The 15,587-nt window shown below is 39.9% G+C and overlaps 1 protein-coding gene across 1 annotated transcript in view; it reads right to left on the bottom strand.

Moving 5' to 3' along the window:
• Positions 1-3,068: 3,068 nt before the first annotated feature.
• Ser (protein serrate) overlaps positions 3,069-15,587 on the bottom strand; it is a 42,010-nt gene continuing 29,491 nt past the window's right edge. The window contains exons 3-6 of the mRNA XM_083039690.1: positions 14,769-15,060; positions 8,456-9,074; positions 6,920-7,563; positions 3,069-6,798 (exon numbers count right to left, since the gene is read on the bottom strand). Coding sequence (XP_082895816.1) covers positions 5,081-6,798; positions 6,920-7,563; positions 8,456-9,074; positions 14,769-15,060 — 3,273 coding nt within the window. The 3' untranslated portion in view covers positions 3,069-5,080. The remainder of the gene's footprint in view (positions 6,799-6,919; positions 7,564-8,455; positions 9,075-14,768; positions 15,061-15,587) is intronic.

Genomic DNA, 15,587 nt, shown 5'->3' on the forward strand with positions numbered 1-15,587 from the left:
AACATAAAATAAAGATGCGTCGCACAGGGTCCGCGTTAAAAAAGTATCGATTTCCAATATTTTAAGACGAGCCAAAAATTCATCGATTATACATTTTAATAGTACATTGATTACAGAATCATTTGATACCAAGCAGACAACAGCGTACAAATTTTTTAATACGATAAACATAAAATAATGTTGCGTCGCATAGGGTCAGCGGTAAAAAAGTATCAATTTCTAATATTTTAAGACGAGCCAAAAATTCATCGATTATACATTTTAATAGTACATTGATTACAGAATCATTTGGTACCAAACAGACACCAGCGTACAAATTTTTTAATACGATATACATAAAAGAATTATGCGTCGCACAGGGTCCGCGTCAAAAAAGTATCGATTTCTAATATTTTAAGACGAGCCAAAAATTCATCGAATATACATTTTAATAGTACATTGATTACAGAATCTTTTGGTACCATGCAGACACCAGCCTACAAATTTTTTAATACGATAAACATAAAATAAGTATGCGTCGCACAGGGTCCGCGTCAAAAAAGTATCGATATCTAATATTTTAAGACGAGCCAAAATTTCATCGATTATACATTTTAATAGTACATTGATTACAGAATCATTTGGTACCAAACAGACACCAGCGTACAATTGTTTTAACTTGATATACATAGAATAAGATTGCGTCGCATAGAGTCAACTGTAAAAAAGTATCGATTTCTAATATTTTAAGGCGAGCCAAAAATTCATCGTATATATATTTCAATAATGTATTGTTTGCAGATTATCTTTGTACCATAAGCATACCAGCGTACTATCTTTTTGGTCCAATATACGTTATATAAATCTGCGCCGTATGGGATTTGCGGCTTAAAAATTTTAATTTTCGATTTTTCAAAACGTCCAAAAAATTAATCTTATATACATTTTAACAGTACATTGTCTGCACATTATCACGAGTTAATATTTTAAAAATTATTAAAGATATAATAATATTAAAACATTTAAAAAATTTAATAAAAATATTACCTAATATTATATTTTTTCATCTCTCTTTTCCTTCAGTCATTCAATCAATCCTTTTTCTTTATTTCTTTTGCTTATTCTTTCTCTTCAATTTTAATTAAAAAGCCTTCTTCTCTTCTTCTCCTTTCTCTTTTTCTCTTTTTTTTTTCCTACTCTTTTTTCTCTCTTTCTATTCTTCTCTATCTATGAGTAATAAAATTAATGGTATAATTAAAAAAATAATTGGTCTTTTCTATAACTTTAAATAAAACATAAAAAATTTATTAAAACTAATAATATTTAAACATTAACGAAGTAATATATAATTTAGTAATATTTTAATATTTTAATATTCTATAAGTAAATTAAATAATATTAATTATCAATAAAATTAAATAACATTAATAATATTTAACTATAGTACTTTATTAATAATATCTACACAACAATAACGCATAAAACTCTTGATAAAATAATGTAAATTGGATTAAATAATGCTTTATTTATTACATTTATAAAATATATATACTTTACTACACATACCTTTCTCTCTATTCTTTCCTTCTTCCTCTTCCTCCTTTCTTCGTCTTCTTTATCTATATTTTCTTTAATTTAATTTAATGATATGTACACATAATATCATGTATATCATAATATAAACCACAATAATTGCATTCACAAATTGAACACACTATTAACCTCTCAATATATACATTTGAACTGTCAAAATGCGTATATACATTTGAACTGTCAAAATGCGTCGCTCAACCTTGACAGGCTTTTATCAATATGAAGTAATGTACAACGCAGCACACATCGAGATAACCAATCAGCATCGCGGAAAAGAGGCAACAATACTTGCGAGAATCGACTTAACATGCACTTTTTAGAAAAGGGAATGTATTTTCTAATTTTTTCGAATTTTATAACACGTAAAATTTCAATTCTCCATCTCGTAATAATAACTGCGTGAAAAGAATGATTTAAAGACGCTTTGTATTTTCATTCTTTTTAATCATTGTTTTTGAAAGATCGAGTAAACGTGAGCATATATATATATATATATATATATATATATATTTGTAATAAATATTCTAGTATAAGTAAAAAGTGTACATTTAGCATTTAATGAAAAATTCAATTTCGATAATGATTTTTCACAAGAATCAATTGTCAGTGAGAACTTGGAAGAAGTATTTCCGCGGTATTCGATAAACGATTGTCAGATTGGGTTTTTATTAAAATAAAGTAGCTCTTTTTCTCTCTTATTCTCTCGCGAGAATTGATAAAAAAGAACTTTATCTCCTTCTCACGAGGATGTCGTCGATCGGCGGCTACTGTCGCGTTTCACACGGGTCGAATCGCGGGTTGCGTGATTCATTGACCGAGTATTCGTCAAGTGGCTCTTCTGGACCATTGTATTGTAATTTCGACAGATCGTTCGTTCACAAGCGGCGAACGGTACAAGAGGGGAATCCGTCCCCCGTCTCTCGTCATCGCATCGGCAACGTAAGATATGGCCAGTGGAATTTGCTTTGTTAATCTCAGCACTTTCGATGATAATGGCATTGGTATTATCCCTAATGAAACAATCGTGACAGACCATTGAAATCGGCGCCGTTGATAAGATCCGAAGCCGTATCTCTATATCTTCCAAGAGAAAGAGAAACGAATATATTCGTCTCTCTATCGTTTCTCGATTCAGTCATGATTCTTACTTTAATTTCATCATTGTAATTTTTCTCTTTCTATTTGACAAATAATAAAAAAACAAGCAGTTTAATTAATTGAAGAATTAATTAAATTTATAATCGATAGAATTTACTCGTTACTGAAAAAAGCATTTAAATATAATAATCGACTTATAAATGTAAATCACGCACGCAACAAATATATATATATATATTAATCTACAATTAATGCTCCTTAGTTTTTTAATTTTTGATTAAAGATCTCTCTTCCGGAAGAAAGACACTGCGATAGAAGAACATTTTTTTTACAATTTAAATGCATCGGGAAAGATTACGATTATTTTGTGTCGTCGACACATAACGCAAAGATGTAATAAACTAGACATCATGTTTGAAGGCTTGTACTTTTTATTGAAATCTTTCACATCGCGTAAATTTATGCGGAGGAAAAGAAGACTGAGGGAGAGAGGGATAATAAAAAGATGTTTATGTACATGCATTCGCGTTTGCACATTTCTCGATATCAGACATCACCACAACGTGTGGATGTTCTTAAACTATCGTCGATTAGATCAGAAGCATTAGTTCGATAGATACAGATTTTTTTTCACCGTCGTTGCTTTGCTTCAAAATGAATATAAGAATTGTCGTATAAAAGTGATCAACTATTGCTTATGATCTCTGGAAATTATTAATACAAGATAATAAAATAAAAATAATATAATATAATATAAAATAATATATATATTTATATTTATATATATATATATATTCGCCGTCTCTCGCATCTATGTATTCGTACAATAATATAGTTTTTTTTCCATAAAATAAAGTATCTATGATAAAACTTTGTTCCTTCTTTTTCTGTAAATCTACGTACGTCTAGAACGAGAGCGCTATGCTTCTCAGTTTAAACTAACTTATTGCGGACGCTTCGCTTGAGGGGGAGGGGAGGAGTGTACATCATAGTATAAAAAAAGAAAACAAATTGCACATCTAAAGATGGGGTGTCGACGATGACTGGGGATGAGAACGATCTGAACATATATACTTAGATTTATTTACATCGTTCCACGATGCAATAGCGTCGTTATATATACACATTCATCTTCACTGCATTCGAATACACTCATTCTCTCTCTAAAAAAAATTATTTACGCCATTAATATGATCTTTACAAGTCAATGTGTCCGCGATTTAGTGTATAAATGTATAGCACATCCTTTTTCGCGTAGTGGCAGTATCTCTGTTAAAGTAGACGAACACGCGGAGTACCATAGTAATCCTACACAATAACATTGTTTCTTCTATGAGTATCACAATAATATCGTCTGAAGGAACGTTTGAAGCCCACGTTACATCATACAAAGCAAACTTTCACATACAACGATCTCGAGTAAATATCTGCGCAACGTTAATCATAATACTTTACCTAAAGAAAAAAATCTGCCTCGTTCTCGCCAAATTTATTTACACAAATTTATTATTTAATCATTTATCATGCGTCTCTCTTGAACAGAGCGCAAATTTACTTCGACGATTATACACGATAAAGATACATCTCGTGTAAAGTGCGATAGTGCCATCCAAGTGTATTTTTCTTAAATTATTGAAATAAAAAATGCAATGGGGGACGATATACAATATCAAAAGAGTACAAAGTCGAGCATATAAAACGTATAAAATCAAGGCGCGTATAAAGATGGCAACGCCAAGAAAAAAGGGAAGTAAAGGCTTAGCGAAATTAATAAGTACGAGTTATGTACATATGTACAACAATAACAACTGATCATTATCATTAAAATTATTTATAATTGTCGTAGAAGCGTGAGAGGGACAAACGAGGAAGAAGAGAGATATAACTTTCAAACATTTTTCAAATTTTCAATCCGAGAATGTCATTTATGGATTGCGTTATTTTTTCTTTTTTAAAAATTTGAAAAATTATCTAAAATATATCAAGCATATTAATGTTTCAACGGTGTTTTACGAATGAATTGATATAAAAAGATATCAGTTAAAGATATTATTAACAATTTATTTTGTAATGCATATTTTATGAAATCCGCGATAAGAATCGCGCGTCTTCTTTCTCTTTTCCCTGCACTTTGTCCCCAATATGTTCTAAACGTTGGCTCAATTTTAAGAAGAAAAATCTCAGAGCCATTTCAAGTTATTTCGAAGTCGAAAGAGTCACGTTTTCCCATTATCACAAAAAATCAAATTGTTTAAACTCTTATATAGTCTTTAGGCGTCGTTCTAAGATCTTCTATCTTCGCTATCGACGGTTCTCTCTGAGAACTCTTCCTCGCGTTTATCGATGCTGCTTTAAGAAAAAGAAATTCACCGACACTTGTTCTCCAACTGTTTACTTGCACGATATTTAATCACACGTGTACCGTTAGAATTTGATGCGGCCCCGATGTCTGGCTGGTACCCGGTTGCTGATGAGGGTATGATGGTTCCTGTAATCTGGGCTTGCTGTAGGGTTTATGCGGTCCCTCTTCGTAACTAAAACTGGCCGTATTGTTCTTGGCTTCCGCGCTAGGCGGTTTGTAGAGCGGTGGCAAACGGTGTCTACCTTCCTCGGATACCATTTCGAGACTTTCCTCGGCGCCGGTCAAAGTGCCGAGCGAGGCGCCCGATAGAGGTCTCACGACGGATACTCTAGGTTCGGAATCCTGATCCTTGAGCGGATTGGCATATCTTCTCAGGTTTTCCTCGTTCTGAAGATTATTAGACTTCTCGTCCAGATCGCTACGATGGCGATGTAGCGAGGTCTCGCTGCTGGTAGTTGCCGTTAAATTCGATCTATGTCTCATGGTTTTGAGATACCAGAGACCGCCGAACAATGTCAACAGCAGCACGGTCGTTAGAGCGCCGCCTAAAACGGCCACGTAGCCACCGGTGTTGGTTGCATTAGCCGAACTGGGTTCGCTAAGCAACGCCGTCTCCACTTTGACTTCTAGCACGGAAGCTAAAACGAGAGGTCTCGCCAGCGGACGACTCAGCGCCTCGCCGAGATCCCGTGCAGCATCGGCCGCCGCCTCGGAGAAGATGGTTACTTCCACCGTATCGTTATCGCCGGGTTTCAGATCGCATAGCAGCACCACCAACTGAGGCCTTCGTGGATCGGCCAGAAGCTTCCTCAAGCGACGGCATAGCAGTTCCACCGATGTTCCGGCCGCCAGAGTATCCCTCCGCAGCAGTATTGTCAACCGCGAGCAAGTCGGCCCGAGAGTGGACTGTCCGGGCCAACAGGATGGTGGCGCCGGTAGCGCCGGCGGACCGACTCGCCTCCCGGTTTCAACGGGACGACATTCGCCCCATGCCGGACATGGTGGCACCAGGCAACTCTCGCCCGGACTAGGAACGCAGACTTCATGGGCCAGACAGGAGGTGCCGTTCAGGCAATTACCCGGCCCGCACCAGACGTTGCTGCACTGATTCTTTCTGTTGCGGCATTCGCACATGTTGCAATCATCCTCCCACGTGGCGGCGGTGCAACCGGGCCCACCAGCCGTACGGATCTCGCATCGCGTGCCGGTTCTACCGGGCGGACAGATGCACGAGTAGTTCGCGATGCCATCCACGCAAGTGGCCCCGCCGATGCACGGATCGCTCGCGCACTCGTTGACATTGATACGGCAGTCCGGGCCGGTGAAACCGGGCGCGCATTCGCATCTGAACCAATTGACACCGTCTACGCATTTACCGCCATTCAGACAGGGCACCGGTTGACAATCGTCCACGTTGCGCCGACAGTTCGGCCCCTCGAAACCCTCGCGGCAGACGCAGCGGTAATTGCCACCGTCGTTCGTGTTCACGCAGGTAGCGCCGTTCATACAGGGCGCGCTCGCGCACGCCGACGGCGACGCGATGTGGCAGGCCGCGCCCTCCCAGCCGCGCGGGCAGTGACACGTGAAGCCGTCGCCGCGATCCTGACAGGTGCCGCCGTTCCGGCAAGTGCCCGGCTCGCAGTGACCTCCGCGCAGCGCGCACGTCTTGCCCTTCCAACCGCCCCGGCAGATGCAGGTGAAGTCCGCCACACCGTCCACGCAGGTACCGTTATTGCGACAGGGTTGCGTCACGCATTCATCAACATCTGGAAGAATATAAATTTCATTGAGCTCATTCCAATTTATCGAATCCTATCAATATATATATTTTTATTTTATTCCATCTATTTCTCTCTCTGATATATATACATCTCTCTCATTACTTACTCTGATCGCAAAGGTCCCCGCACCAACCCTCGCGACAGACGCACTGGAAGGAATTAACCAGATCGACGCACGTGCCGCCGTTCAGGCAAGGATTGCCGCGACAGTCGTTGATGTTCTCGTGGCAGTGCATGCCGGTGTAACCGGGATCGCAGATGCATCTGCCGCCGCTGCATCGGCCCCTACCGCCACACGGAGTGCTCTCACTGCCGCAGCCGTACTCGTTGTCCATCACCCCGAACTGCTGCGATTTATGCGAGGCCGGCTCCGAACAGTTCTTACCCTGCCACTGCACCGGGCAGTGGCAATAATAGTCGGTCTGCGTGTTGAAGCACGGCGCCGAGTTGCGGCACGGATTCGGGCTGCAGTGATCGCGATCGATCTCGCACTGGTAGCCGGTGAAGCCCACGGGACACACGCACTCGTAAGCGTTCACCAGGTCCCGGCACTCGCCGCCGTTCTGACACGGCTTGGACGCGCACTCGTCAATGTCGACGTCGCAGTCCTTGCCGGAGTAGCCGGCGGTGCAGCTACAGTGATAGTCGTCCACCAGGTCGATGCAGAGCGCGCCGTGCTGACACTGGCCGACGCAGTCGTTGATATTCTTCGTGCAGTTCTTGCCGGTGAAGCCGCTCCGGCATCGGCACCTGTCGACAAAACGAAATTATTATTATTATGGAACTTATTTAATTACTGTCCGCTATTTCACAGCGAGTTAATGGATCCTTAAATCGTGTTTAACGCGATCGATTACGATACGATTTTTTTCTGTCTCCCCTCGCGTCGACGAGTTATTTTACGAGGATAGTAAAGCGAGTAATTACGGGGCTGTCTCTTAAGTCGAACAATAAAGATGCCTTTATCATTATTATTATTATTATTATTATTGTTTAACCTACCGTAGGACAGAGGACGGAGAAAAATGCCCTATAACAACTTAATTTCCAATAACTACAACGTCGTCCGCGTGGGAAACCTATCATTTATACGTAACGCATTATGATTCAAAAAAATGGAAAGACCGGACGAGAAACTCCTCCAGCTTACGATAACATGTTATCCGTACGACATTGCTAAAACATGGTACTTCTGTCTGTTAATTATATACGCAACCTTGAATTATCAGGTAAACACTAAGGAATAATAACGTAAAATTCGCGAGATTTTTTCCCTTCTATAAAATTATCGAATATTATTAATTATTCTATATTCTATTAAACGTATTTCCTCTTCTATATGTTAATATTATATACAATGTAATATATTATAATTTAAAATACGGATATTAATTTATATAGTATAGATATTAATTATTATAAATATTATTAATTAATTATTCTATAATATATTAAACGTATTTTTCCTTCTATATATTAATATTAATTATATACGATGTGACATATTAATTTAAAATACGGATATTAATTTAGTATACGCAAAATGTTGACAATTTTGACGAATATCAATAAGAGGGAGAGTTAAAAATCTCTGTGTGAAAAATTTTAATGTAGATCCTCAGGATATTAATAACAAGCTCACCTGTAGTCGCCGGCCAGATTGATACAGGTGAGCGAGTTCTTGCAGGGCGATTCCTTAAGGGTGCACTCGTCCACGTCGAACTGACAGAGGACGCCCTGCCAGGCGGGCGGGCAGTTACACGTGAAGCTACTCTTGCCGTCCACGCAGGTACCGCCGTTCTGGCACGGCTGCGAAGCGCACTCGTCGATGTCGGTCGCACAGTAGGGTCCGGCGAAACCCGGGGCGCATTCGCAGCGCGCGCTCTCGCCCAGCTCGTGACAGGTCGCGCTGTTCAGGCAGGGACTGGACGCGCACGGATTGTCGACCTTCTCGCAAGTGGGCCCGGAGAAGCCGTCCGGACACGTGCAACGGTACTGATCGGGCGCGGTGTTCTCGCACGTGCCGCCGTTCTGGCACGGCTCGTGGGTGCCGCAGTAGTTGAGGTCCTGGTCGCACAGGATGCCGCCCCAGTTGGTGTCGCAGATGCACTGCCAGCTCGAGCCGTTGCAGTAGCCGTGCTTGCAGCCGGGATACGGCATGCACTGGTCGCAGAGTTCGCCTCGCCAGCCGTGTCGACACTGGCATTCGCCGCTGACGTTGCAATGACCGTGCACCGGGTGGCAGCCTTCCTTGCAGACGGCTAGAAAGATATTTTAAATTCTCATTTTAATTTAAATTACATAAATCACACTTATTGTTCAATCGCTTTCAATCCAGAGCACTTGACAAGTTTGACAAGTCGCTATAATTTCTCATCACTAAAACAATATAAGCGCGCGCCATTCCTCGATTTTATATAAGAAAGAATGATATTTTTTTATAAAGTTTATTTAAACTCGATTAATATTTTTCACAGAAATCAGCTGATTGAAGGGTTAATTTGCTAATTAAATTTTAAAATAAAATAAGAATTAAAATAATGTAAATAATGTTATAATACTTTAAATTCAAATAATATTTTTTGACAGAAATCAGCTGATAACTGTGAAAAAATTAATCGAGTTTAAAGTACCATAACACATATTATTTAAAACATATTATTTTAATTTTTATTACATACTATTATTTAAACATTTAATTAACAAATTAACGCTTTAATCAGCTGATTTCTGTAAAAAAATATTACTAAAACGTTAATTTGCTAATTAAATTTCAAAGTAATAATATGTTATACAAATTAAAATAGTAATATGTTGTAAATAATATGTTATAATGCCTTATCTGCGATTAATGTTTTTTGACAGAAATCAGCTGACAACTGTCAAAAATATTAATCGAGTTTAGGGAATTATAACATATTATATATTATATAAAACATATATTTTAATTTTTATAATATATTATTTTCAAATGTAATTAGCAAGTTAACGCTTTAATCAGCTGATTTCTGTTAAAAAATATTACTAAAGTGTTAATTTGCTAACGTTTGATTAAATTATATTTTACTGCATTAAACATGTATTGAGAGAGCGATTCAAAAAGAATCTTTTCGAGACGTCTCGGAGTATACAATAACTATGGTGACGTGGTGACGGATTAAGCATTTCTTATTCGTCTTACTTCTGCACGGCATGCGACACGTAATAGTCATTGAGTCGAGCAAACGTAATTAGCGAAGACATAATGAACGAAACGGGCGTGCGCGTGAAGACAAACGCGGAAGAACGCACGCGTGATACTTTCGTAAGAAACGCGCGCTTCATAGTGTATTGAAATTGAAAGAGCCGAAGCAACAGGTACCTCCTCCTCGTACAGGTGGTTGGATGACAAAATCCAATTTCGGCGCGGTCAAAGGTAACCTTTGAAAACGAGCGCGACGATATACGAAGACCACGACGAAGACGATGACGACGTCGGTTTCCCTTCCATTCCCTTCCTCCCATCGGGATGAAAAATATAAAAAAAAAAAAAGGAAGGAACGGCAGGAAAGGACGAACGTGACGGAGATCTCGCCGGCACCGAGCAACTCAATTAGTCGGTGGGACAGAAAGACAGATGAGAAGTGACAGAGAGAAGGATTATCCCTCCAACCGTGAAACGAAAACTCATGCCGCCTCGCTCGCGTGTACGTAGATCCTCCTTTCGGGGTTTCAGCCGGTCTCTCGTATGTGCACCAACACCTTTACCGTTACGTATACGCGATTATCGTACATACGCGTATAATCACACGGCGGTCCATTCGCGTCTTACACTCGTACGTGCGTATATATACCGCCCGCGGCATCCTTAATGATTAATAGCCCCGCTCTTTCTCTCTCTCACTCTCTCTCGTTTCCACGCCGCGACAACGGACATTTACGGATATTTATACGAATGCATCGCCGACTACTTCGGGGTCTCCTAAATGACGACGCATTCGCTCGTGACAGCCTTTTCTTTGCATTCGCGGTCCCCAGGATATGCGACGCGACTGGATACGCGAATGTCAACGTCCTTCGTCGTTTTACGTCGAGCCAATCAAGCGAATATTTTTACAATCTCCGGAGACTCTCTTTCTCTCGCAGAGCCCTTTTGCATTTTAGAAACTATAAATTTCCCCGGAGTCTCAAACGATCACGCTGCTACATATGCCTACGACTTACGGCCGTTGATTAATACGCCGGCAGTTAGGTAAATTAACTTGCGCGGTTCGCGAAGCATGTTTTTTCCGCATCTTTTTGCCGTGCGGAACAGCTGCGCGAAGAGAGGTGGATTGTCGGATCGGTTGTTTGCGATTTTTCGCGCGCGACTCCAAGAGCTCTTCTCCATGCACTATCTGCGCGTGTGATTATGACAGAGCTGCTTCATTCGCGCGCGGAAGTGTTTTCCCGGAAAATTTACGTCCCTCTTCCGTGTGCGAAAAACCTTTATTTGTCTGTCTGCAATTCGCAGAGCCCGGTCGTGATGCGACCCCCTCTCGGAATGTAATTATATTTTTTATTACGCGCAAAGAACTCATCTTGTGACGAGAAATAATGTAGGCATACGTTATTAATTTTACGCAGCTTTTCTTGCAGAACAGTCACTAGAGTTTCTTCTTAGATAGTTGGAATTCTAAAGGAGAAAGGAAAAGTCATAGAACGTAATATAGTATTAATGCGTAAAAATATTTATGTCACTAGTAATTCTTTAGATAGCGATCGTAAAAATGCTAAAATCTGCAGAATTTATCTTCTGTATCTTTCTAACAGAATTTGATTTGACCATCATCTGTCGCAACTTTTCCATTTTTCTTTGATTTTCTTAAAAGCAAAATAATTCTACATTATCATGACATATATACAATACCAAAAATACGATAATAAACAAGATGAGAAATAATTATATTTTTAATTCTCCTCAATTCGACCTTAATATTTTCTGTCATAACAATTACATAACGATGTGTTATATTTTTATAAAATTATGAGCAAGCGCAGAAGCTCATTTATTTCGAACATTCGTTGAACTTTCAAGATCCTTTTTGCCAGATGTTAAAGAAGCACCATGCACGTATGCGCTTAGCGCCTGTATTAGAGATTTTACCTCTCTCGCGCGAGCGACCAAGTTGGTGCATCGTGTGAAGAGGATGCACGAGTGAAATTCTCCTATTGACCTTTCACAGCGCGACAAAAATGTCGGAGCCAGTTCTATCTCTTTCTCTTCCCTATAACCGAGACTCGCGCGAGCGCGATTCATCGCCTTGCACGAACACGCGATCTCTGCCGATAGTCTCTGATTGGGATTTGCGCATTTTTTCGTCCGTCTAAGTAGAACGTGCTCAAAACTCGACAAGTCGATCTTCCTGCATCGTTAAACGAGAGAAATTTTTTACATCTCGCGCGCCCTGTGTCAAGAAGATTCAATCTTCTTGGCGAGAGATCAGAAATTTAAGCCGTGGAAACGAACAGCTGTGTGGTCACAATGCAATCAGTCATCGCTTGTATTTCTAATATGGCAAAAAAAATAAATTATCAATCAGCGGCTCGAGGCGATCGCTATATGTTAGTTATCAAACAGTGAGATCTTAAAGTTCACAGTGCCAAGGAAAACGAGCAGCGTCGGCAAAGTAATCGCGCGTACGTTTATTTGAATTCCTTTAGCATAATATCATGAGCGTGCCAACTTGTGAAACGATTGTTTAAGTAAATTATTATTTGAACGCAACGATGCGAGACTTTTTTCAATTTTTTTTTCGCTGTTAATTCCAAAATTTATTTAATAATAATACGACTTCTTGAAATATTGATCTTGTACTTTTTCTTGATATATAATTAAATTCGATTAAAGAGATTGACAGTAAAATCACATGTCACTTAATTTCTAATCACCTTTTATTTGCTCGTTAAGTTGGTCATTTAAATTATATTTGCGTTGTATTATACAAGCCACAAACTATTATAATTTTTGATATGTAATGTTTCGATATTAAAATATAAATTCAAAATTTTGAGGATTTGCATATTTTTGTCTAGAGAAAAAAAATGTTAAAATATATACGAATTGAGTAAACTTTTACAGATTCGCATCTCGATTTCTGCTAAAGTATTGGCTCGATCTCGCTGTCCCGATATTGTCCAAAACTAGGATCGTTCTGCAGGCAAATGGTTCGATTGAAGAGTCGATAGAGAAAAAAGAGCATTCCACGCATTTCTAGCGGCTAGAATTGTCGTATGAACGCGGTCGGGGTCTCCTCGACGAAAGTCGTCGGTCCGTTTGAGATCGACCTTATGCATGCGTTGGTGTCCCATCGTAAAGAGGTAGGGATGACAGTAACCACGGAGCGGTCACGGCGAGGCGGAAGTAACGATTAAGCGGCGAAGAAAGAGCTGTTATATTGGTCGGCGCAGCATTGTGCGATGGGACCTGGCGTGATGTGTCGCTACCTTTGTGACGATCGTACGACATGCGTCTAACGTCCGCCCATTGAGGCACGCACCGAGATAATTCGCGTGCTTTACGATCCGTACGGGACCGCGTACGGCCCGCAGTCGCTGCTCATCTTCTCTCGATCCTTCGTAGGATGTTCGTAGGATCTCGCGCGTTGAATCGCGGACGTGACGGAATCGTTCGAGGACCAAACATCAATCCGAAATAGTAAAGATACGAGAAATCGCGCGAACAATTTCATTTGTCCTTCCGTTCTGCCGCAAAGTATTATTCGTCATCTCTATATAGAGATCTCCTCTACACTTTAAAGAAAAACTAATACTAAAATCGAGGTAACAAGATATCCAATTTATTTCTATTGACTTTGCTTATTCCGATCATTCATTTACAGATTGCCCAAACGCAGGTGTAAGAAAGATCATTTTGACGAAGATCGAATCTTTTCGTCCTTTGAAAATTATCCGAGCTATCACGGCCAACGACGATGATTATTAATGGTCAGTAATCGAATTGCAAGCCTCGTTAGGAGGTGCACGCACGCGTGTCCGTGAGAAATAAATAAACGACATTCGTGAATGTTGTACGCGGTACAGGTAGGCCCTGTCGCGAGATTTCACGCTCCAATGAATGATTAATTATTCCTCGGACGAGACGTACGGGACGAGGCAAAAAATCGACCTACTCGTTCCGCTATTGATATCTTCCCAGTTCTTGTGTGTAAATAATACTATGAGATAATAATGAGAGAGACGCGCGAGAATGCGGTTTGTTGCTCGAGAATACAGTGCGCTATATCCCGACCAAGTTAAATAATAAAATTTTACGATAAGATAAGAGTACGCTAGCTGAAATTATTTTTCATTCTTCAAAACATGCATTCCCTTCCCGTCGTCGACATACGTCCTCGAAGCTATTATAAAGTTACGGTGCAGTGAGTTTAAAATTAGATATTGAATGAGAAGTTTACGTAATATCTTGATGAAAGTAATTTATCTACGAATTTTATTATCTGTGAAAAGATACAGAAGAGAATCAAGGAACGTGTATTTATACGGATATTTTTTGCGTGCACACATTACACGGTGTCTAGTATAATTAATAACTGCTCACGGTAATACCTGGTTGTGCGTAATGCGATAAACACGGGATTAATCAGCAATAATTCATTCTAAAGTCGATGCACATCTGAAGTGCTAATACTGAAATATGTTACGGGACTTGTTTCTTTCTTGCAAAGTATTCCTAGGTGATTTAAAAAAAGGGAAATTACCGTTCCTCGAAGATGATAGAAAAAAATTATTTCAAAGATATCAAATTTATCTCGAAAATATTATTGTAAGATAAAGATTATCACGAAAGAGAAGAAACATTGTTGAACTTAGCGTCGCAATTAATCTAAACATAGGATCTAAAAATGTCGCGAGTATACGTCGATAGAGCGATGCAACAACGAAGTAATGTAATCATCGATCAAACTCGGACTCACCTGTCTCGCAGTCGACGCCTCTCCATCCCTGTATACACACTTTGTCCCCGTTCTCGTCGCAGGTGTAATGGCCGAAAATGTCGTTTCTAGGTCGGCAGAACTTGGTGCAGGTCGCATTGTAATAATGATCGGCGCACTGGACTCGCACCCGATACGCCAAGTGAGCGTTCCTCCCTTGATGATTGAGAGTGTGCCACGTGGATCCTGGCAGGACGATACCGCTGTAACTCGCTTCCTCGATCACGCCGGCGCTCGTTTCGTCCCTCGCTTGCAGGATCAATGTGAATTGCCTCTGCAACAGAATATTTTCGAACCATTTTTCCAAAAGTTACAACGACAGATAGCGAATTAAAAATGTTGAGATTAAAAAAACTGTCTCGCTACTAATGAAAAACATAACAAAATAAATTATGTGTGAAATTAATTTTATCTATACATATATATAATTCTATTTATGACTTTATATTAATTTAAATCGTGGAAATATTTTTTTTTCTTATTAAATAGAACAATTATTTGACCGAAGCTTTGTAAGAGAGAAGGAAGACTTGTATGCATATATCGCAATTAAGATTATCTTTTTTCGAAAGGATGCATCCGGATTCTCGTCTACGGTCCAGCGCGTTGTCGTGACGCAACAAAGTCGGATTAAATACAGAACGGTGATGTCACGGACGACAAGGGCTCATTTGAAAGAGGAAGGGAGGTGGTTTGATGAAGGCAGCAATTAACCCTTGCCCAGCTTGAATAATTCCTCGCCGGGCTCTAAGTGGGACCTTCGGAGCCTGGTGCTTTTGCAAATTTATACAGCGTCTGGCT

This window comes from Prenolepis imparis, unplaced genomic scaffold, assembly GCF_030444845.1.
Source record: "Prenolepis imparis isolate NDT839.2.m4 unplaced genomic scaffold, iyPreImpa1.0 SCAF_6, whole genome shotgun sequence".
NCBI classification, from domain to species: Eukaryota; Metazoa; Arthropoda; class Insecta; order Hymenoptera; family Formicidae; genus Prenolepis; species Prenolepis imparis.